Genomic DNA, 25,019 nt, shown 5'->3' on the forward strand with positions numbered 1-25,019 from the left:
TGGATCTGGGCAGTATATCTTACAAATCACTACCGCTACGTCACTGCTGCATAGATTACTACTTAGTACTAGAACGGTACTTCGAAGTACAGCTGCATTTACTTCTGTACTTGACGTTGTCTAACAATCTGAAGCCAAGTAATGCTTTACTTATAAGCAGTATTACAAGGTGACAACTAAGCCTATTTAAAAATGTCCGTACTTCTGAGCGGCAATGGTGACAGAGAAGCAATTTAGTTATACTCTTTTATATGGATGTGCAGTAGAAAACTGAGTGGACATGTGGAGTTTGAGTACTGTATGAGATTGTGTTGCTTGGATAGATTGGGGGCTTTGTATAAATGTGGGGAGATTAAGCTGATTGATTATTTAGTGATTATTGCATGGATCGGAGGAGGTGATTGCAGAATGTATTTGCGCAGTAGATTATATGGCAGGTTGTGGGGTCTATGGATCAGGGCAGGCTTATTGATGCATGGATCTGGTCAGGCTGGGTAATCTGAGCCTGTGAGATGCTTTTTCAGATCAGCGTTTCCAAGTTTCACAGCTCCAAACCTCATGCATGTCAACCATGCTCAGAAACAGCAAAAGACAAAACACGGAAGACACAACTTACTTCTGAGCTCTGCAGTGATTGAGCAAAACAAAGACAAAAACACAACACAAGTTTAAAAACACAACTTACACAAACAGATTAACTGTTAGAGCTCTCTCACTCTCAGCAGGGGGTGTCCCCCCCCCCCCCCCGGGGGGGGGGCTGTACATCCTAAACCCACCTGGAAAACCCCACGGGTGGAGGGGGGGTTTATAAAAGATTTGGATTTTGTTTGTTGGACCAACAACAACAACAACAAAAAAAAAAAACATCCAGAACAAAAGGGTTACTGTGAAACTCCAAATAAAGAACAAGTTCATTAAACGCAGCAAAGCGTGACCTGACTGCACTGCAACTGCTGTTCGTTTGAACTATTGTAACATGGCAATTCTTCAGATTTTTCTGATCAATATAACAGATGATCCACAGTTAAAATGCACTCATTAACAACCGTCTGTGATTTCTCTGCAGTCTATCTGCAACACAGTGGGGCAACTGCACTAGGATTCCTAAACGCTGAGCACAGGCCCATTCTTTCTGGGCTATAGGCTTGTGTTGTCTGTGAGAGGGATCAACAGCACATATCACTATGGCAAAAAAAAGCAAGGCACCTCCACACATGAGCTAAACCCTATGTCAAACTGAACTTGAACCCCCCCCCCCCCGTGGAGACAGCCTCCACGGGGGTGGACGGGGTTTTCAGAAGCAGAATCAGCATTGTCTAGGTTCATGTAACATTCTGCAAAGGGAGTTCTTTCAAAGGATGTGATTGGAGCCCCCTTCTCTAAACTACAGAAGGCACAAGACTTATTTTAAATGTGGACGACTGGGATCTGTGATTTCCCAAGACAAATCTTCTTGCACTCTGCTCATCGTTGTTTGGAAGGTGCACATTCTCTGCAGCCCGGAAATAGAACCGTGTGAAGTTGTCTTAAATGCGTTTTTTTTTTTTAAACAAATATCTACCAAACAAAATTTTAAAAATCTGCCACATTAACTAAGGTTGTGAACCAGTGCAATTTTTTTTCTTCTAAAATAAAATAAAAAAATAACCTGTTATTTTGTTTCATAAAAAGAAGCAAACATCTTTGACCCTGTATATGAGAATGTGAGGGTTACTCCCCAGTTGAACTAGCCCCCCAGGCTGTGAGGATGAGTAACCCTAACCCTTTCCATCTGAACTTATGTAGCAGGATGGGCATTCTGGGGTCACCTCCATGCAAGTCTTTTTTTTTGTCCTTTTCCCTTTGGCTGTCAATGTAATCTCTCAAGTGTATAATTCAATAGCTCTCCTTCAATTTACAAGATTAAAAATGTCATGTTCACTGCAAGGAACATTCTGCACTTGTCTTTATTTTCACACTGTGCTGCAATAAATGGTCCTAACTGCCAAAAACATTTCTCCCGCAGTGCTTAGTTTTTTTTTTTTCTGCTGATCTTTTGAGACTCTGGCTCATTAGTTGGCTGTGGCTCGACTGCCTCTTCTCCTGACCCCCCCCCCCCCCCCCCCCCCCCCCCCCCCCCCTGCCCTTCCCTCCACCCCTCCTCCCTCCGCTGCTCAGCCCTGCACACTTACTGGTGGATAGCTTGCAGGAACTTGCGCTGGTGTTTGCGCACCCTGGCGTGGTCAATCTTCTTCACCAGTTTTGTGTATTTGTAGATGAGCCACGTTTCCCTGAGTACATTTGCAGCCGTGTTTTTTACCTTTCAAAGAAAAAAAGAAATAAAAAAAGAAAAAGGTAATGCATGGCAGGTGACCGAGTTAAGCACCAGTAATAGTAGAATAGTGTAGAAATCATATTTCAGCATTACTGTAGTTAGCTTAACATGTTGCTATGCTTCTACAACAAGGCAGGGGCTCATTTGTGCCGGACCACACCGGTACCTTTTTGTCTGACAGGTGAGAATTTAATTTTTCTAATGATAAGCCGTATAATTTTTTTTTTTAAACGTGCTGTTATGGTTGTAAAAAAGAACTGTGTGCATAACATATACAATTAAGAAAGGAGATTTCCTATTCCATGAACTGAATGAATAAAAAAACAAAAAAATGCTATCCCTCTTCCTCAATTCTACCTTTTTGTTCACAAATTCACCCTTACAATAAGGTATAGCAAACTAAAGTATATGAAAGCTTTGCAAAACATTGTGCAGACCTGTCCAAGCACCAGATATTATAGAGAAGCATGGTGGCAACGTGGTAAAAGCACAGTCAAGTACAGTGCAAAGCCATGGCTGGCAATCATTACGGTGTTAAAGCAAGGCATGGCGACGCTGTCAGGGGTGATCACTCACCCGCTTGCAGAGCTGCGTGTCCATCATGAAGTTGTGGACGTGTTTCTCAGCCTTGGTCAACTCCAGCTTCCTGGCAACCACGGCAACCACCAGCGCTGTGCAGCCGGCCCCCTGGGGAGACAGCCATGGCTTGCAGAGTCTCTTATTCAACACAGCCCCAGCGCAAGTTCAGTTCAGGGAATGCCACTCGAGATAAACTAATATAGGACCTGCTCTGATTCAACAGTGCGCGATGCCTGAGGTAACTGCTTATATGCACTTTGACTTGAGAAACACGGCAATACATTTCTGCTGAGTTGCACAGTATCAATATGCCTTTTTTTGGCTTTTCTTTTGTTACTTCACACATTGAATTGAGCAAAAAAAAATATATATTTGAAAGGCTGACAGATGAGAAGAGGGTATTACTTTTCTTTGCACCAGCCCTTTTCTTCCAGTCTGTCTGTCACCCGCTCACTCCCTGGGAGTTTCCTTCAGGGCACTTTCACAATTAACTTCCTTTCCCCTGCCTAATTCCTGCACCGCCTAGGTGCCATCTGGATTACGCTGCTTTTAATTATTCATAGCTTCTTATCAGATTTTAAAAAGGGGGGGGTATATAACATGCCTTTAGATCACTTTACAGGAGAAGACAAAAAAACAAGCCACTGCTTTTATTTCTTTTTAATTATTTTGAAGCATCTATCAAGTGCAGATTACTGTACTTCCAAATGCCTCAGATCAAATGTCAGTGTTTGGGATCCATGCACATTTGTAAGTAAAACATTAAGACAAACAACCCTGAAGAAATAAAACTGTGTGCGCGTAATGAATAAGGAGGGAGCTGAATCAAAAGGGTTGTGATCCAGGAGCTGCAAGAAGGTAAAGCTGTCAGCTGTTTGTGGATCTAACTGCGCTGTAACTAAAGTTGTTTGTCACATGAAGATATCATATTTTGTATTTCTGCCACTAAAGACACACCTGTTCAGACGACATCTGTAGACATCACAACTTTTGACTATACTGGACTATGTAGCACCCAATTGTACAAATGTACTTGCACTGAACTGCTCCATACCTTGCAACATTCAACTACTGCTCCTAACTATAATTACTTACTATATCTTGCATTTGATTCTACTCTTCTAGGTAACCGTACTCACGTTTTTTGTAATTTGCAATATGAACATATTCAATCCTACTCAAGTACTGCTTAAACTACAGAATAGCCACTGGGATGCTAGAAGAACCATGCTACTAAGTGCTACTAAGCCATGGCTACTGGCTTTAGTAGTACAGTGACAGTACAGTTCGAACTTTTAGTGGAATTGTTTAGCGGAGTGTATATTTACAGCGTTGCATTTCATTCAGAGACACCCGGGTTTGAGCGAAGCTCTACCTACCATGATCCCTGTCAGCAGACAGACACCCTTCCCGCAGTAAGTGTGAGGCACCATGTCTCCGTAGCCAATCGAGAGGAAGGTTATTGAAATTAGCCACATGGCTCCCAGGAAGTTACTAGTCACTTCCTGTTTGTCATGATACCTGGGCAACGAAGGACAAAAACACTCAATCAGTTAAACTAAACATGTATTTAAATTTCTATCTATCTATCTATCTATCTATCTATCTATCTATCTATCTATCTATCTATCTATCTATCTATCTATCTATCACCCCACAACCCCACAGAAACTTTGCATGTAACGCTTTTGGGGTCAGGACTGAGACCCTGTTGAGCACTTTGGACAATTGGACTTAATGAAGGATCTATGTTGGGAGGGGATTATGTCGAACAGCTACAGTGAAAATGCAAAGTTGACATTTCATTTCTTGCCTGGTTAGCATCCAAACATTTTCAGATGATTTGATTTCAAGAACCAGTAATTTCTCTCAATATTTCCCTGTAGCAGTGAACTGAAACCTTAAATGTGTTCTGAATAATGATCTGTTTACTATTATTCGTGATGCAACCCTTACTTTTCGTTATTAAAAACGTATGCACAGTCCTGTGATCATGCGCTTCAAAGGAGACCAAGCGATCACAACAGGAGATGCGCTTCCTAAAACTCTCCCCCATCGGCACAACCAGGAATACAGAGCTATCTACTAATAGAAAAGGAAAACTGTTCCTCAAAAACAAATGTCCCTTTCTTAAACAAGAACGAACTCGAGACAAGAACAGAGACGAGCTAAATCCATGAGCTCTGTTAGCTTTTGTTACAGAGGTTCCCATTTGAACATGGATCTTAATTCATGCAACTCCAGATGTTAAGATGAAGAGTTTGATTGGCTGTGCTGATAACCTTTGCTTATACTTGATTGTGCCTCGTGAGGATTCAGAAAACACAGCAGTTTGCTAACAGGCTGCATGTGTATTGTTTTCCGAATCATTGTGTAGCTGAATTGGATTGTATTATTAAAATCTCTGTCCTGGGTTACACGGTCTCTCACTCAAGCAGACGGCACAGTAAACAAGCCTCTCAATGCTACTCCAGTTGCAGTAGCATACTTCCTCAAGCCAGTGAGAAACAATAGACTGCCTGACCATCAGTATCTTCAACTACACGACCAGAAAACGGAACTAAATGTACAGTGTGTTTTAATGTAGGCGTGCTTCGATAAGAGAATGAAGAAGGCAGTTAAAGGAAATAGGAAAGAATGAAAAGGCGAAACAATCCTAACTAAACAAGTGGAATGAAGCAAAATAAAAAAAATGGAAATAAGGTTCTGAAAGTGTGGAGATTGATCAACGTCCAGCAATGCAGTTTTCGGCATTGTTTTCATTCTCAAGGAACATTTAAAAGGTGTGCAGGGGAAGAGCGTGATTGAAAAATTGCTCATTTCAAAAGCCACTCTTGTTTAAGGAGTTTCCAGTGTCCTGTGGTCATCTCACTGTCTGCTTGATCGAAGGATGTCCATTAGGGGCTCGTTCTAGAAGACCCTCTTTCCAGACATTGTGCCCACTGGGCACATCCAAGATATGATCCGAAAATGTCAAAATTTGGAAATTTCATGAATAACATCAATGAAACCGCGAATATTGTGAAGAGCATTTAGTTTCTGACTGGAGTATAACTGACTCAGCTTTGCTCTATATTGTCAAGCAAACCTGAGCAATAATGGAGCGGAAATCTGTAAAATGTGCAAATGCTGGCATTTTCGCATCTCTGCCCAGTGGAAGAGACAATAAGCATCCAGAACAGAAACCACAGCATCTTTTATGAACATCTGTCAATCAAGCAGACAAAGAGGAACTGGTTGCATGTAAAAAAAAACACTAGGAAGACTTGGGAATACACTCCTGGAGGCATTGAGAAAGACTGCTCGACGAAACGCTTGCCATTAAATTTATCAGCTGCTTTTAGTCTTCCAAAAAAAAAAAAAAAAAAGACAATTGATAAAAAACTTGTAAAGTGACTCCCTTTTCAGCACCAAAGAAAACTTGCTGAAAATGTGTTTCTAACAGTAATATCTAAATTTTAAAAAATATATAAATAAATAAATCTGCAAAGAAATTGCTGGCGGTGACGGATTGACTCAATGTTAATGCAGCACTGCTCTCGTCCTCTCCAGTCGAGCGCTAACGTTGGCCCCGTTATGAGGGAAACTACTGCTTGACTAATTAATTAGAGCCCAGCTAGAAGGAGGCAGAGATGAAGATGAATTTGAACAGGCATCCTTGCACAGTGGGCCCTCACATCTACAGTCGAGCCTCTGAGTTGACATCGTTTAGCAGGACACTGTTTTTGATGTTAATTATAGCATCAGCAATACATCATTGTAGCAGCTGTGAGGGCAGGCTAAACCCAGCTCGGGACAGTCAGCCTACACGGAAAAACAAACAAACACCTGGAGCCTTGAGGGCCCGTCTGTCTGTCTGTCGTCTGTCTCATTCTTTCCTACATTTTGATTTCTTTTTTTTTTTTCACGAGCGATAATGGGAAAAGGAAAATGCCAGACGGAGGTGGACAAAGGTATATATATATTTTTTCCATATTGCGTGAATTTCAAAAGCTGCGTCAAAAATGGATTTCAATATGTGTTTTGCAGGTGTACAGCATGAAGTGTTTCTGAAAAACAATTACCAAAAATGAAAATGATATACAGTAATTATAATCGAGCTCTTTTTTTTTCAGTATCTTTTAATAGTCAACTAGGGATGTGGTAAAAAAAATAAAAAAAATAAATAACAACAATAAAATATATATATATATATATACATACATATATATATATATATATATATATATATATATATATATATATATATATTTATATCTCTGAGCTTGTAGTTAACTTCTAATGGAAAGCAACATACAGATGATGAATTTAGTAACTTTGATTTCTTTCAATGGGATTTTCAGTGACACAACGAAACTTGTGGTGGGTGAATGTCAAAAAGTCCAGCTGGAGTTTTCTTATCTACCTGTAAGTGATTCAGTGTGAACGCATGTATGTGCCATCACTGTGTGACTAGGTGACCTATGTGACAATGATGTGAGCACCGTTTGGTTTTATACCATTTTGTATGTCCAGCTTAGAAATATAGACATAGTCTTGCATTTTATTGACTGTAAGGTCACACTTGTTAAAACTGCCAGAATGCACATCAACCTGCATAGCTCTAGAACTCAGTTGTTAATTCATCCCGGTACTTTAGACCTCATGCTCCTAGGCAGAGCCAGTCTAATATCTGTGCCCCGCCCCCACCCCCCCTCCACGGTGTCGCCCTCCCTAGGGTGTGATCCAGGCAGGTAGAGGGAGACAGGCTGTCCATTGAGTTTGAAACGGCAAATCTCAGCAAATCAGTGCTTGCAAGTTATTTAAGTGTTAATGACACACCCCTTACATGCAGAAGTAGAAGATATCATGCTTGCAAAAAAAAAACCCAAAACAAACATTCTGCATGCTAAGAAAGACAGTATATTGAGAGCCAGGAGGGAAAGAATAATAGAAAGGGAATAGAGCAAGTTTTCAGTAGCTGGTAGTCATATTCAAAAAGCTTTAGCCAGTGTTTTATGAACTGTATGTGAATTATTAAGAAGGACCTTGCTTGGTGTCAGGTGTTGGTAATGTGCTGGCTGGAGCTATCTGTGGAATTGCTCCCAGGAGGTTCCATGCTTTGTGGCCCATATAGATTTAAAAGACTGTCAAGCCAGCGTTTGAAGATATTTATAAACCAGTCCTTAGAACTAAATGTCTTTTTTTGTTTGTTTTATTTAGCAGTGCTGTGCTGTCCCCATTCTGGGCGTCTGAACACAGAGCAGTCTAGTTCTTTCAAGTCTTAAACACCCAGTTTAGAGGATATAAATAACCTGTACAGTCTGATCAAACTATATAAACTGATGAGAAATCAGATGTGACTTGAAACCATTGTCGGCCAATGGCAATGCAGAATAAACCATCTCTATCCCCATATTTAAACTTCATAATAGTTGCATTTTAGATGTGCATGTTAAGTTTTATCTCGCCATGCAAACTAATTTGACTGATAAGTCTATGCCCTGGTGAGTGAATTAACCTAACTTGTCCAAACCCTGATAATTGTAGCCTGAAGAAGGCTCTTCTATGTATAGAAATAAGTATTCCTACCCCGCCCCCCTCCCCAACGTACATAGAACATACATAGGTCTTCCAGGTTATCCCTAAACAGTACAGTGCACCGCACATGGAATGCTGTTGGCAATGGTGCTATCTATGGAGCACTGAGATTTCTCTATGAATTGGTCCATTGCAGTTGTATGATAATATTAGTCAGTACGTGCCTCAACACTGAACTACATGGAGTGCTGTGGTGACAAAGAGCAGATGTATTAAAAGCTCTCAATATACTGTGCACAGGCATGGAATGTGATAGAGCTGGCACCACCTTCAGCTAGAAGCAACTGCTAGGGGTTTGTGACGTTAAAAACTCTCCAAACGTATTCAGTTGCAGAGGACTAACATGGTTCAAACCCTTTTGTCCACTCTGCGTTTTTGGAGCAAACTCCTATAAGCACATTAGAAGATTTTTTTTAAATATTTTTTGATGGGTTCTCCACATTTCTTTTCTCAGCTGATGCTCTCCAGGCAACAATACCTCATATTTTGCCAACAAAATGTGGATGTTTATGAAAAAAAAAATGAAAAAAAGTCTTGAACTCATGCTTCTCCTTTTAAAACCAGATTGCACACCTGAATGAATTATTAACAGTGCTAGCCTCAGGAGAAATCTTGTTTTTTTATTTGGTATCAAGTATCTATTTCATGTTGTATCTGAACAAAAATGGCAAAATATGATATAGTCTTACCTGGAGGGCTTTAACTGTTTCACTGATCCACTGGCTGGGTTCCCAAGCCTGCCCCAACCCCTAGAGGCGGAGTCTCCCAGCCCAGCCCCGCCCAGCCCTGGCCATTCCCCCAAGCAGCCTGTACTGAAGCAGTGACTGCCCCCACACTCGCCTGCTGTGTAATATAAACCAAGCAATTAGACCCCAATCAGTTACTAACCTCCCTGACTTGTGGGTCTCACTATTTTGGGTGGAGGAAGAAAGAGAATATTTTATGCAAAATGTATTTCTCTCCCATTTAAATGGCTGTACTGAGGCATTATTAATGGGGTTTTCGGGTCAATTGCCGCATCATCGTTTTCCAAATTCAAACAGAATATGCATTGATTCTAAATGTTAACCTGCTTCCCTGGATAGCTTCAGATATTCATGACATCCTGCTTGTCCTTCTGAATGACCTGATCTGTAGCCAGTCACCCGGAGATATTTCTATTCACTGGGGCTGCCTTTTCTGTTTTCTAACCTGGATGCAATTGACCCCAGGAACCACAAGCCGTGAGATATCGTGGGCTTATCTTTACGAAGCGATTTTGAAAATACATGCCAGAGCGTGTGTGTCTCTCTTTCAAATGGCAGAATGTGAAATCTTCATTACGAATGGCAATGCACTTCAGACACGAGTAATAGATTTGCTTAATTAGAGTTCAAAGTTTAGACGGATTTCCTGCGTGGCTGTTCCTTTTTTTTTGTTTACAAAGCTCTCCCTTTTCTTTCTTTATCACCCCCTTCTCTCATTTCTCTTGTCTTCTCTTGAACTACAATGTGCAAGCTAAGTGTTACTCTGTTCAATAGCCATGTCATTTATTCTGGCAAGAAATTCAATCATAAAACCATTGTTCCAATGCTGCATTTTAGCTGATAACCTTCATTTAAGTTTGATTGCAGATTCCACTTACTCTACACAGCGTAACAGGATTAATGAAATCTACATGCAATACAACCCTTATGCTTTGCAATAGGGTATATCTTTAATAGGATTCCTATATGCTGCAGTATGCATATATCAATATATTCCTGCTATAGCTGAACATTGCAGCTTTTTCATTTATTGTTTTCCTATAATCTATTGACTGCTGCATTAAATCCATACATTGTAGAGCTGTCTTCAGGGTATGCCTTAATCAAATGCACATTCTTAACAGTAAAGCAATGCTCAAGGTCATGTCAGTGCAATTGGGATATAGGGATGTGCCAAAACCTAAATACTGGAGGGTTAGATTTCTCTTGCTTGCTTGCCTGTTTTATATAGGGAAAGCCCATTTGGAAATGTCATTATTTTAACATGATAAAAAGCTACTCTATAGCTATTGCATGATTTACACATATAAATCTATGAGCACTTTTACAACACATATCTGTTCAATGTAGTTTAATGGCAGAGCAGTCTTTCCCTAGGGTACCACAACTCTAAACTTATGAGAGTGAAATGTACGATAAGGGGTATTTTTGTAGCATGTCAGCATTGTGCAGGTATAAGATAGGATCTTTTCTATCTTGAGTACTCTTGAGTATAAAAATATATACTACAGGGTGATGCTTCAGTGACGTTGATCTTTGAGATACCTGAAGGCCATTCAGGTGGATTGACTTTCGATTCTAAATTGTCGATCCGATTCTTTGGAAGCGACAACCAAGTATCCCAAGGGAATGCAGTGGAATTTCCAGTGTTGTGTGGGAAGCTACAAACGTACAAATCCATTAGAAATTAAGCTAAATGCTCATAGGGAAATTATTTCAACCATTCCTTTTTTTTTTTAGCACATCCCTGTCATTTGTGTTTTGCCTGGCTATACTAAAGAGTTAAAAAAAAAAATAAACAAAAAAGACAAAATGTGATCTGAAAAAGTGATGTAGACTGTGCTAAGCTCAAGACTCGATAACTTTACTGCAAGAAAGCTTCATGATGCTTTTTTTCCAGCAGCACAAGTGCATTTGAGAGTAGAATGTTGTCTTGGACTAATTGGTATTTTTCTTTTGGACTTTTATCATACGAATGAGCATTTGAAATCATGGATGGTGTTTGTGTTAGTGGGTAAGGTTTGATAAGTCTTCAGCTTCATGCCGTGGTGCTGTGTTTAAAAGCTCATGGATGGTGTTTGTGTTAGTGGGTAAGGTTTGATAAGTCTTCAGCTTCATGCCGTGGTGCTGTGTTTAAAAGAGGGGGTTTGTGGGATCTGAACTTGTTAGTCTTCAAAATTCATGCAAACATGTGCTGAATAACCAGTGAGAAATTTGCTGGAACACAGGTCCAAGGAGTCTGTAACCTGAGACATTGTCCTTCACTTTAACTTTGCAGCAGTTCCTCTCTGATTCTCTCTAAGCCTGGAGAGTATCTGTTGCCTCCTGTCCGGAGTCTTCTCTCAAACCTGGCACACCTTTTACTTTCCCACCCACTGGGCGAATAGGATTTCATAGACAAGCTTCTGGAACTTTACATTAAAATCAAATTCTCCTGCAAGATATTTGTCACAAGTTCAAAACTGGATGTCACTTTACTACAAGGGCCTCGTCACAAAACTGACTAGCTGTGGAGGCAAACGTGAAAGACAGTCTCTCAGTGCGTAGCGGGAGTGATCCACAGCAGTCCACAGACAACCCTAAAGTCAACCTTAAACCTTAACAGTAACCAAGGGAGTGTGCTAGAATGGAGTGGCCCCACTATGGGTACAAAAGATTGGCCCAAATGTCATTATTAAAGCATGTAATGCTGTTACTCTGATGGTACACAAAGTAGATTTCCTAGCATTTCCTGAATAAAAGTAGTTGTTTCAGTGGGTTGCACCATTTTAGCACAAACTGCCTCAGTTGAAGATAAAGAGATGCTCGTTGTTGTTAAAATTTTGACTCCACAGCCTGCAAAAACCCTTTTCTTATAGAATCAGGGCGATCACTCCTAAATTCACACTGCTTTGGGGGAAGGAGCCCAACTCCTGAAATTAATTTTAAGACTAGTCTAAACGCATTGTAATTTTTTGATGGAATAAAAATATAACCCCAATTCCTCCTATGTCACCCTACCCCGAGTGCTGCAGTGGCGCCAGCTTGGTGCACAATGATAGCTTTCCACAGCTAAGAACGAGGACTCACATGGTATCCCTATGGAGCAGCATTGTGGGGGAATAAAAAGCACAACAGAGAGTTACAGACACACAGGTTAGTATGAGACGTGGCTGGGTCGGGCCCAGCATGCACTGCGGTAGAGGGGGGTGGGGTGTGGTAGGTGGCGTCTGGCAGACTCAGGAAAGTCCCAACAGTCCCGTTAAACTTCAAGAGCTTGGAGATGAGATGTAAACAACCCCCAATTCTGCCCCTGAGGGTGATCTGAACTTGGATGAACAACGGTTCCGCCAAACCGAACAGATCTTGTTAAAGATTTTATTAGCTGAATAAAATGACCTAGAACATAGTACTGTTCTTGGATAGGAATTCTAATGAGGTTAAGCAGTGTTCTACTGCACTAATAAACCTCTGACAAATTCACGCACACACACAAGTTCTGCAGTTCTGGGGATCTGTTTGGTTTGACAGATGTGCTCTTGTACAGGCTTGAAGCTCGGCTATTTCTCACCTTATCCTGCTCAAAACTACCATTTGTTACCTGTGCTCAGTCTTTGTCCTGGCACACAGTTGGCAGGAGTGTTGGAAAAGGAGGATGAGGGGGTGCCAAAAGCACAGAAAAAGCAGAGAGAGCACAGCCCGGGCAAAACAGGCAGGGATTGACTGATTATTTTCCTTTTTAATTTCAGGTACACAGTCCCGCTTCAGGGGTATTTGGGAGGCGCAGAGTCCTGGAACAGAATGCATAAAAAAAACTACCACATTTCTCCAACCTGCCTGCTCACCATGGGCCAGACACCTCTGAAGGTCAAATTTACGTACAGGAGACTGAAATATTCTAGGAAAATGGTCAAGTATATAGTGGCAGAAACCAAACAGTGCAAAACGTTATAAAAGTAGGATGGCAAAAAAATAGTTTCTTAAAAACAGAAAGTTTCAGAACAGTGGCACCTGGGTAAAATGAGTGAGAGTGAGAGAGTGAGAAGCACATACATAAAAGGGGTAATAAACTTTTACTCCAGCACACAACAGCGGTGCAGTCAAGCCTGACAACCCAAGCCTTCATGATTCAAATTGTCTTGACCAGCCTAAATCTGGACATTGAACGCCACGACTCGGACTGGCCAAAAAAATGATGGCTTTTGGAAGTTATTCAACCTTTTATGTATGATATAAACAGTTCCGTAGAAAGCAAAAAAGGTGAAAGAAATATCCGAGATCTATTCGGTTTGAGCTCAGAACACCACAAAGGAGAACCTGCCTTTTAACTGCCGAAACCACTGCCTGCCTTTCAAAACTGTGCATTCGTGTGAGGGACCACTGCTGTGTGAGCCTGACCTGGCTACTGGGGAGAGGTGGGGGGTGGGCGTGGGGTACTGAGGGAAGGGGGAACAGGCTGGAAGACCCTGCCGCTGCAGAACCTCTCCTGGACTGATCGCTACCCCTGAGAGAGTTGGACCCTACCTCTCGCAGACGCGCACGGTCCAGGCAGCGATGATCCAGGAGGAGATGCTGAACACCAGCAGCACGGTCCCGGGGCAGATGGTCATGAGGGTCTTCATGACGAAGCGCGTGTTGAAGTTGATCTTGTTCAGCGCGCCGATGCTCCGCGACGAGGCGTCGGTGAAGAGCTTGCTGTGCAGCAGCATGACTCGCCCGATCAGGTAGAGGCGCATGAACATGGGGATGGAGAGTATAATGTCCACATCTGCGTCAGCCACCGAGGGCGTGTAGGTGAAGGCCAGGCGTGCCGTCCACGTGAAGACGTACTGCCCTGGGATTGGGTGGATGGCGCACACCAGAAGCTCCAGAACGATGAAAAATATTCGCTCGTACGTCATGGCTATTCTCCAGTCGTCCGCCCCATTGTCCACCATGAAGAGCTAGGACACAAGGGAGAGGCGATAAGACGGTCCCTTTCTTATACTGACAGACTACACGTTTATTTTTCAAACATCAAGGCAAGTTGGTGAGTCTTGAAAATGTGTAAGAAATAAGCCACTAGGGGGTGCTGCTGATACTCATCATACTTTCCTTTAAGAAGTGTTTACCGGCAGGTGTTAAATAAATCCATTCATTAACGTATAGCTCCATTTCATGACCTTGGTATAGCAGTACGCCATAGAAATGCCAGCGCCCCGGATGAGAGGGAAAATTAGCTTCCAATCAGTTTTTAAACACTCAGTGCGGAAGTTAATTTCCATTGATTGGAACTCGTTTGTAAAGGCGACGGAAGGACAGCTGTTCTTGTGTTGAAAGCAATACATTAATGAATGGATTTATTTGATACCTCCTGATAAATACTTCTTAAAGGCAATTACGAGCATGAGTGGAAGTATCAACACGCTCCTAGTAGCCATGCGGCCACAATACTAATGAAAGGATTACACTGGCAGGAGTCAACAAAGCAGCAGCGTTTGTGTGCTCAGCAACATCCTGTCCTTTAATGACTTTGTGAGGTTTTGTATCTCGCTGCCAGTTATTGCATTTTTAGGGGAGCACAGTCTATTGAGAGACACGATAAAAGAAACAAAAGAAAATCAGTTTGCTTTCAATGCTGGGATAGCTAGAGGAGTGTTTTACTCAACGATTGCTGTGCTCTTCTATCCACCTGAAGCTTGTAAGGACTCAGAGAGAGCGTGAAACCCTGCAGGGGCTCTGATCTCGCAGCCCGACACACTGTCAGAGACGGTCATGTTATTCGCTGCAGCAAGTCATGGTTGACGTGATGGAAAGTCATCTAAGCTACATTATAGCAGAGGATCTGTGACAGCCCTTAAGTGGCACGTCAGTTTTATTGCAGTGCATTATTGGGATTGATTATCCAAAACGCTCTACAGCTCTGGCCAAAGGTTTTGCATCACCCTATAGAATGAACTAATTTTACTTCAGAAGGTCGAATGAAACCTGCTGAATAAGGTCACGTTAACATATTGAATTACATACCGCTTTGTAGTTTTCCAGAGTACTTAACAACAAATTTTATATTTTGAAATCCAACATGAAATACTGTACTACTTTTATGGTTTCCGGTGGACGTTTTGTTTCTTTGATTACATGATGCTAAATAAAAGATCAAAATTATTTTCATATACTTTAAAAAAAAAAAAAAAAAAAAAAAAAGCCTCAATCCTATAGTTCTAGGTGATGCAAAGCTTTTGGCCACAGCTCTACATGTGAAAGCAGAATCAGTCAAGCCAAGTGCCATGGGTGCAGACCAGGTTGGATGTTTCCACTGCACCACCCTGGCTCCATTCCAGTACCCCAGACCCCCCTCCTCTACATTGATAACAATGACACAGTCCTTACCTGGATCTCTCGGGCGTGGTACATTATAATGAGACCAAGCAATATAACAGTGGAAAGGCTGATAAGGCATTTCAGTGCAAATGAATATGAGGATTCCTGTGGGGAGAAAGAACAAGAGTTAAAGATGAGGGAGAAGGGAGGCAATGCCAGCACAGAAGCTTGTGATCCTGCACTTTCCAACAAGACGGGATGGGCACCTTTTGACTTGCATGCAGATATCATGTGAATTCCAATGATGAAGCAATTTATTTATCATTGCATGATCAGCCCTATTCCCTTCCCTTCTCATTTGACATCAAAAGGGACCTACAAAATATGAATGGAAAAATGCTGTGAATGAGCTCCTGCGGATTTTAAATTTATGGCAAAAACAAAACTTTCAGTAAAGGAGTGTCCTGCGTTTGACTGCAGCTCTCTTTTTTGACTGTGCGGCAGCAGGACAGGACAGCACAGCAGAGCTGCTCCCTCCTGCAGCCTGTAAAACACATACTGTTAATGCCTTAAAGACCCACATTTATCTTCTAAACACCACGCCTCTCGGGACCTGTTTCAGCTCTCATTTCCACTACGAGGAGCCTACTGTTCTCAGGCATGAGGCAGTGGCACACAGGACGCCAGCGCTGTAGTGTGAACCCCAGTTATGCATCATCTTAAATCTGCGGCCCAGACAGTAATGGGGTGCACAGCAGTGTATAGGGATGCTAGGGGAGACACATACTAACACACTAAGCTGTGTGCCTTTTTATGTGTTTGTATGCACTGTGTGTTGTATATCTATTTCCAAGAAAACAAACCGCTTACAGCTAAAGTAAATCCAAAAACTTTTTACCGTTTTATCTTTTTGCAAAAAAAGAGACCTTGACAAACCTGGATCATGGTGTTAAGCTACTGTACAGCCAGGAGGTTAATTTGTTCATTTGTGCCAGTCTAATTAATTTGTGCCAGGGGTTAGCGTGTAAGGTCTTTTTGCCATCCTTGCACTGTAGCAGAAAAGTGGATCCCCAACTTCAACAAAAAATAAACTTAAAAAGTTTTAAAAATGATATTCCGATCTGCTGGTGGGCAGGGGTTCATTTTTCAAAGTCCCCGTGCTCGTAAGGACACTCAGGTCTGTGGCATGACCAGGTCTGGCCCAATTCAGGTCCTTAATGTTAAAAATCCAAATCCAGTGGAAAAAACCAAACACGTTCTCCTCCAAAAAACAGCAACAACAGCCCAACCCCCACCATGTACGTCGCAGGCTGCTTATTATTTGAGCAGCACGGCCAGTAATTCATTTCTCATCTGGCTGTACAATTACAGCAACAGCGTTCGGTAGGCTGTGACATGTCCCAGACAAAGCTGTAATTGCCTTAGCGACGTTCCAACTGCAGAGATTCTAATGGGGGATGGAAAGCGTGCACATGGGCTGGTTGTTTGGGGTTAGAATATTATCATGAGGAGGGTATTAAATTAACCCCAAGCCTGGTCTTTTGTGTGGGGGTTGCTGCACCATGCAGAACAAAATATCTCTTCTCTGTTCAAGTAACTTGTTTTTAATGACCTGTCCGTGCATTATCTCTGTTCTATTTATACACAACACTACAGGTGATTTATTAAGGGTTTGACAAAATGTTACATTTTGAAGGGCGAGTCTGTCTTCATCTGACAAACAATACCCAGGCATTGCGTTGTAGTGAAAGGGACAGTAGAGGGATTGGTATTTAGCTACAGCTGCGATCCACCAAATCAAGATGTGTACACTAATGGAAAAATAATTCTCTCATGAGCAAATACTTCCAGTATTTAAAAGCAGCAGCTGTGTATGTAAAAATGTACAAAATGAGCAAGTGTTACTCTAGAGTGCACATACTGTAGACGGGTTGATAGTTAATATTCAGGAATTGTACTTGTAGGGTGTCAGGCTCTGCAGACACTTTCAGGGAGCACAATGTGAAGAATCAAAACTATCATAGATGGTAAGGTGGGAGCCATCGATTCATTTGCTGTTGACTGAGATTGTAAGTCAGTTACATCTGGTTTGAGAGCCTGGCAAGCAATAATCTTGGACTACTTTGCCTAAGGTAGCATTAGCACATCCAAGAGTAGAGCTGACTGGGGTCTGGGAAACTAGACATTAGACTTTAAAATGTAATGCATTCAGTGGTGTTGCTAGTCATGAGACCAATGCCCTTCCAATGACATTTTATTAGATGAATGGAAGCCGTAATCACACAAGAGCAGCTGAACACAGATTTAGAAGATCCTTATCAAGAACAGCAGATCCAGCTTTTTTTTTTTTTTTTTTTTTGCATAACCAATTTAAGGATGTACGATAGAATATTGATTTCTAAAAGATAAAACATTAATTTGAATTAGGATTGTGGCTAATCAGCTCAGGCATTTGACAGGTATATTGAATTCAACGATTATGTGCAGAATTGCGCATTGAAATTCCAATAACAAACTACATGGTGGTATTGCTAGGGTTAGTTAAGCTTTAGATAAACAGAGAAGAAAAGATTCATTTGAATACAATACTAATTTAAAGAGCCTCAAGGACAAAGGGAACATTTATTTACTGTTTATTGAAACAAGGATACATTGTATCAAATAATTTTAAGAAACTGCTTGTTGTCAGAATTGCCCAAACAACATCTTATTATCTGTTTGTTTGTTTTTTTAAACAACGAGCAAATAACAAAACAATATAAATCTGATGGCGGTCCTCCTATAAGTACTGCAACAGTAATGATCACTGAGATAGTATACAGTCAAGGCCATAGCCAGCTATGATACACCTGAGGCAAGCACCTCAGTTAAAATCATACTAATAATTATTTCTTTATTTAGCCCCTTGCACACATTGCTTTGCCACAAATACAAATTGCATTTCATCCCTTTTTGCATTGAAGTAAGTGGGAGACTTTCAGACAGTGCATCGAGTTCATAGGGCTGCGGTTTGCAAGGAGACTCGCAGCTGGCCAATCACATTAATAGAAGTCTAGTGCATATTCATGAGTATAAATCAGAACACAGCCAAACAGCCAATCAAATTGAGTGTTCAGCCGAAAAGCTTGAGCTGCAACCCTCATTGGTTATGATGTGCTCATGCAGGTAAATTCTCTCCGCCTTGACAACCCGCTTAAGCTAATTTTATTGCTGAATGTGATTTTATCACACAAAACTTCATGTATGCAAGCACTCTTGTCTTCTCGGTATTTGGATAATGACAACACCGTTAAAATGATTTGTTTGATAGGTTAGTATTTAAAACTAAGTGTATAGTCTACAACAAATATTTTGGCAAGTGCCTCTGTCATTTTCATGGCTGGCTACGGCCTTGATATACTGCTACTAAAATGTTTTGGTATTGCTGCATCAGTGTTCCAGCAATGCAGGTACAGCGTTCGACATCAGAAAAAAGCACAGGGAGAATATCCAGATGTGGCCTCCTTGCAAACAGCACTGGAACACAGCAGCGCTTTCTCAAAGTCTGTCATTCCCAGAACCCTCATAACAAACAGCGCTTCACAAGACGCAGTGTATTTACAGACTCTACAGAGCCCTTACCTTGGTGTACACCCCCCAGGAAAGTTCCGTCTCGGTCACCATGACGACGATCCCAAACATCCCGAAGATTAAAGCGTAGTCACTGAGCCGTTTACGCTTCTCGAACAGCGCCCTGCGGTGGCCCAGCTTTTGCCCGATGTCCTTGTTCTTCTTCTGCGGCGCGCCCCCTCCGTCGCGGGACAGGCTGTCACTGGACACCTTGCCGGGGTCCTCGCCATTGCCCTTGGAGACCACCACCTCCAGGCCGGAGCTGTGCAGCGTCTGCAGGGGCTGCGTCTCCGAGTCCAGCTCGGCAAGGTTGCGCCGCGACGAGCCCAGGCTGCCCAGGGGTCTCACCACGCCCCCATTGTACTTGCAGCTGTTCATGGCTATCTCGGGGAGTGGGTTACTACTGTCGCAGACGGAGGGCTTGGATCCAGCATGGCTTAGCTTCTTGGGCTCAGCATTTACCTGCAACAGCAATGTCGTTGAGTTAAAATGACATGCAATAATGATGAAACAGAGAAATGAATTAAATAAAACTGGAGCAAAAAATGGGTGGTGGAGAATGTTTAGATTTTAAACTGATTGGATATAGAACCAACCTTAACCCTCATTACAGATTGCAGTATGGAATTATCAGCTGAGACAAAACCAACCTTAACCCTCATTACAGATGGCACTAGTTATTTAGGAAAAGGGGGAAATAGATGCATGGGTGATGGGATTTCATTAATATTCTATTTAAATCACAGTTTCCTTTGATGCCATTAGAGCGTCCCCATTTATTTAGGGTTGTGGGCGTCAAGTCATTTTATGTAAGAACTGAAAAAGCAAGAAGCAAGAAAAACTTGGACTCAGTTACACATTTGCCTCACCACATTTCAAACATAAATCGACATAGCGTTGTCCAAAATGAGCAGGCCAGGCAGACAGAAGACTGCCATCAGCTGAATAGCAGTAAAAGATGACGATAACCACAGTGCAGGTATGCAACAGAGAATGATATTGATTTTACAGCACAGTAGTTCTTTATATCATACCAGTTGGATCTGAAGCAACATCTATTACTAGCAGGTCTGATCAAATAAGCTGCACTGTTTGGACTAGAACCAGGTGTTACGTCATCAGAACACAGTGCAGGCAACATTATGAAATCAAACTGGACCCAATCAAGCCAGCCCCATGGCTATTAGCCCCTGCACCAGCTTCACTTTAACACTGCACCATCACTACAGGTAACAAGCAAGCTCTGGTTTAAAGGCAACTCCGCAGCTGCTTTCTATATTAACCCTGTGGTTTAATTCTACATTTAAGGCTCAGGCTAAGGCTGCCCTCCTGCCAGCCTCTGTTTTTGATTCTGAATGAAATGCTGCATCTAGCTGCCAAGAGCAAAACCCCTTGTTCCCACTGAAAAGCCACGGTTCAGAACAGTTCGTTTAGATGAAGCACTGCAGCATGGTCGGATGTGCTAGCAGACTTCCAGTCTGGTAGTTTGCTAGACTGCAGCATACCTTAAAGTACAGAAACTTCATAATAAACTTACTGTGATGGCAGCTCCCTCCGGCCAGCATTCATCCTGATCAAGAGAGAGGAGATCGGAAGGACATCCGGCTCCCGATTCTTTGAACCACAAAAGCAGCAGAGAGGAACACAGAAAGGCTATTGGTATGATGGATCACTATGGGGCAGCCAAAGATGAACACAGGCTGCCTTCCCACCTTCGTAAAGCCTCCCCCCCCCCCCCCCCCCCCCACACACACACGGAAAACACTGGGATCTTTAAAGAGCAGAAGGTTTGACTTGGCTTCTGCTTGTGGTTCTCCCTCCCAGGTTAATCCGAAATCTTTTCTTTTTCTTTTTCTTTTTAATAAATCTTGTGTGTGCCCAGACTGGGCTTGAGCTGCCGCATGCGCAGACTGCACTACGAGAGAGAGAGAGAGAGAGAGAGAGAGAGAGAGAGAGACTGAAGGCAGAGAAGCAGGCAGCCTCTGCAGAGAGATCTACAAGCTGTACCACTTTGTAACACTGCAGCGACACTGCCAGCTTCTAGGGGCAGCCCATACAGCTCACAAGTCCAGCAGCCAAAATAAAAACTGTATCAGCAATGGGAGAACATATAAATAATAATATATAAAGATATTAAAACGTAACAACGAACGACCAGTATGCTGTTCATTTTCAGCAGGCCTAACAAGAATGAATCTGCAGCACTGATTTATCTGCTGGCATTCAGCAGGCTTGTTCTTATACTGAGCATCACATACACTGCACACTACAACTGAGAGAAAAAAGAAGAAGACTTTATTATGAGAGAAAAGGCCATTGATTTCACCAAATACAAAACTGCTGTGTAGTCAGGGAAACAATAATGCCTCAATTTCTTTCAGATTTTGGATTACGAGAACAACAGGAATTAACATTGTGTTCATACTTGTGTTGTAAACAGTTAGAAATTGTACGTGGACATATCAAGCCATGCTACTTATCGATATATTCAGAAGTATAATCTGCTGTTGTATAATTACCAACTTTTCATATTTTTTTTGGCTACAGGACAAGGGCAAAATAGTTTCACTAACGGTGTTATTGTGACAGGCTATTTTTGCAGTTGTATTTTTTGCTGGTTACTTGATAATGACATGACTCGTTGCTGAAAAAAAAAAAAAATCTATTTTGACAGTTTTATTGTTATAGGTTTTACATTTGATGCTCAACGCTGGTGGTTCGTTTACAGTTTTAATTTGTATAAACCTGCATCTAAGCTGATTGCAGTGGTTGTGATGTCGTGGTGTGCTATTTTCAGTGTGTTTTAAAAGGAAATTGGAAGCATTATGGCAAGCGTAATGCAATTGCAGTCTGCCTACAGGGCGCCGCAAAATCCTGCTTGTTAGTCCTTAACCTATATCCTGTTACAAAAGAAATCCTTTTCAGTAAGCTCTGCTAACGGGCTATAACATGTGCTGATCGTTATTGTGTCTTAAAGGTACACATACTTTCTTTCTTTCTTTTTGTTTTTTTGATTCGTGAAAAAATACAATAAAACATATAAGAGCATGTCAGGTTTATAAGGATGCTCAGCCAATAATAATAATAATAATAATAATAATAATAATAATAATAATAATAATAATAATAATCCAATTGATTTTGTTTCTGTTTTTTTTTTTTTTTTTTTTTACATATTACTGAATAATTTTTGTTATAGATAGTTATTCCATAGCTGTTTTAAATATTCAAACTGATATCTTTCAATGGATTTCGTTCAGCTAGTAATTATTCAGTACTTCAAGCCACAAGCATTAAATAACCAGCTATGAGAACGGCAAGCTATCCAAGCAGGAAGATTTGGAAATCATATCTAATAAGATCATCGTGGCGCTTTCCAGACTTGTTAAATGTACCGTCCCCAGGTTCGCCTGCTTCACTTTCTATCTGTCTGTGTGTGTGTTTTCAAGACTGCTTTCATAAACATTCATTACGCTACACAATGCAAATCCAATTCATAAAATCCATTTAGAAGTACTTCGCACGAATTGTCATATCATCTGTGACAATTTCCTTTCTTTCATCCTCCTTCCTTCCTTCCTTCCTTCCTTCCTTCCTTCCTTCCTTCCTTCCTTTCTCATTTCCAGAAGTTATACAAAAAAAAAAAAAAAAAAACTGTAACTGAATAAAGGTGGGAGATTATTTCAGGAATTTGATTGAGAAACATTGAGGACCCTGTTAAATGCATAAGCAGCATGTCGGGCATCATCTTCACAGCACTATGACGAGTTGTAACCCTCAGGAGTTTACAGCCTTGTTATTTACAATTGTAAGATAATAAGACTGCACGTGCCACCTAGCAGCTGATAAAAACAAACACACTCACTGCCTTGGCCTCAGACCAGCAATACAAACCACCCAGCAACATCAGGAGATTGACATTGTTGAGTCCTTATGTAATCTATAATATATACCCTCCCCCAGCCTGTATGGCATTCTGTGCACTACCTGTATGATGATGCATTTAGCAGACTTCGTTATAAAGCAATTAGAAAAAATGAAATGCAGATTCCCCCATCTGCTCTCACTTGATAATGTTCTACAAAGGAATACCAACATCTATGACATTTTCACCTTGGACTCATTACTTAAACAACTGTCTGAAATACAAAATGCAATTATTTTGACTAATATAAGGGACTAATGCATTTACTCTCTGTATAAGCATTGCATTTAAAAAACAATTTTATTTACAAAAAAAGATGCTCACTCCACCATGCATTTTAAATAGTAATATTGTTTACTAATTTTTCTAAAATGAAATTTGATATCATCAGCATGAACTGATTTGGTTCACCTAGCAATCAATTCAATTATCTCATTACAGCACTTCAACCCACCAGCATGAAACAAGCTCTGATACAGACCACAGTCTATTCAATCAGTATCTACCGATGCACCACTAAGAGACAGACAAGCAGTCGTGAAATGTGCAAGATGATACAATGTCATAACGTTGCAATTTCTGTTTTCTTGCATGGGTTCCCCCTCAAAGAGCTGTATTATAGACATCTAAAACCTGACCTGTTTCAAATCTGCAAGCTGTGTATGCCTTCCCCCGCGGGAAATCTCTGCGGCGACCGCAAACACGAGTGTTTTCTCACTTTTATGATATGCTGACACTTAACCCCTTTTACAGAATGCAGGGGGTGGTTTACTCAACTTTGCCATCTGTACTAAAGTCTAGGCAAACTCTTCTGGATATTGGACCTTAGGTTTTTGGTACCACTTTAACACAGGTATATCAGGGTTAAGTGTAACAGGCTGTAAATATGACATATTGCAGATACGGATTCTGTTCCCTGTCGGTGAGATGATTTGAGGTTAAAAGCTGTAGAACCATGAATGCAGACAAGCCTGGCTCTTTCCCATTGTGGTTAAGACTTGAGGTGCGCGGGGTTGCAGGCAGAAAAGCGTAAGCTGATTATTCAAGTTAGATTACTGACACATATTGTTATCCTGTGCTGCTCAATTCCTATCTCAACCCATGTGAGACCCAATGGGATGAACTTCATTCATGCCCAAGTGTGTCCGAGCTGCATGAGGTGGTCACTAATAATCAATGTGACGACCGGCACGCACTGCTGGCATCTCAAGGGCTTTCATCTAACTAAGAAAAAGGTAGAAAAAAGAATTGCATTCCGCTAAAGCACCTTCAACCAAAATGAGAGAGCAGTACATAAGAGGAGTGCAAAACTACAACAAAGAAGAAGATACCGAAATATCACATGCAAGCCCATTATCATTAGCCTTGCAGTTAAATGCCAATACAGAGGGGATTAACCCTGCACACGTTTAATAATGACCATGCTGAAGCAATGTAAGGTAATACTAGCCTACTGAAATGCTGGAGAAAGCCCTGGATTGAAAGCCTTGCAAGACACATCTGGGAAGACAATACAAACAAGCTTGAGAGAATGGAAAGGGACACGCTGGAGAGCAAGAACCGCAGAACCTTATTTAAATCAGTCCAAGTGTGCAGCAAATTTAATCTATTTACTTCAAGACATGATTTATTTTTCTCTTTAATTATATAAGGCTAATTTACTAAATAGCAAATCAATCAGTAATTTGCATATGGTCTTATACTTTCTAAAGCAGATTGAATCCATTGGGGATAGGCACAGTTTACTTCTGCTTTACACCAGTGTTTCTTTCTTTCTTTCTCTGAGCTAGCTAGATTCCCTTCCTTGTACTAATCTAACAACCAGTGGTTAAAGTCCAGGACTTATACCCAGGACATCCCCAGTTCAAATTCCAAGTCTGCCACTGACTGACTCACTGTGTGACCCTGAGCAAGTCACTTCCCCTGCTTGTGCTCCATCCTGCGGATGAGATATTAAATCAATATCCTATTGTAAATGACTCTGCAT

General features: G+C 41.4%; 1 protein-coding gene across 6 annotated transcripts in view; it reads right to left on the bottom strand.

Moving 5' to 3' along the window:
• Positions 1–25,019, bottom strand: part of LOC121301597 (small conductance calcium-activated potassium channel protein 2-like) — a 41,986-nt gene that overhangs the window by 4,571 nt on the left and 12,396 nt on the right. For 3 of the 6 annotated variants that reach the window (XM_041231124.1, XM_041231123.1, XM_041231119.1), the window contains exons 2-8: positions 19,120–19,569; positions 15,568–15,663; positions 13,723–14,141; positions 4,273–4,414; positions 2,891–3,001; positions 2,172–2,299; positions 617–625 (exon numbers count right to left, since the gene is read on the bottom strand). In XM_041231124.1, the coding sequence (XP_041087058.1) occupies positions 617–625; positions 2,172–2,299; positions 2,891–3,001; positions 4,273–4,414; positions 13,723–14,141; positions 15,568–15,663; positions 19,120–19,485 (1,271 nt within the window). In that variant the 5' untranslated portion in view covers positions 19,486–19,569. Of the gene's footprint in view, positions 1–616; positions 626–2,171; positions 2,300–2,890; positions 3,002–4,272; positions 4,415–13,722; positions 14,142–15,567; positions 15,664–19,119; positions 19,570–20,644; positions 20,745–25,019 lie in introns of those variants that run through there. The other 3 variants (XM_041231125.1, XM_041231121.1, XM_041231120.1) reach the window with 3 other exon arrangements.

The sequence above is a fragment of the Polyodon spathula genome, chromosome 27 (assembly GCF_017654505.1).
Source record: "Polyodon spathula isolate WHYD16114869_AA chromosome 27, ASM1765450v1, whole genome shotgun sequence".
NCBI classification, from domain to species: domain Eukaryota; kingdom Metazoa; phylum Chordata; class Actinopteri; order Acipenseriformes; family Polyodontidae; genus Polyodon; species Polyodon spathula.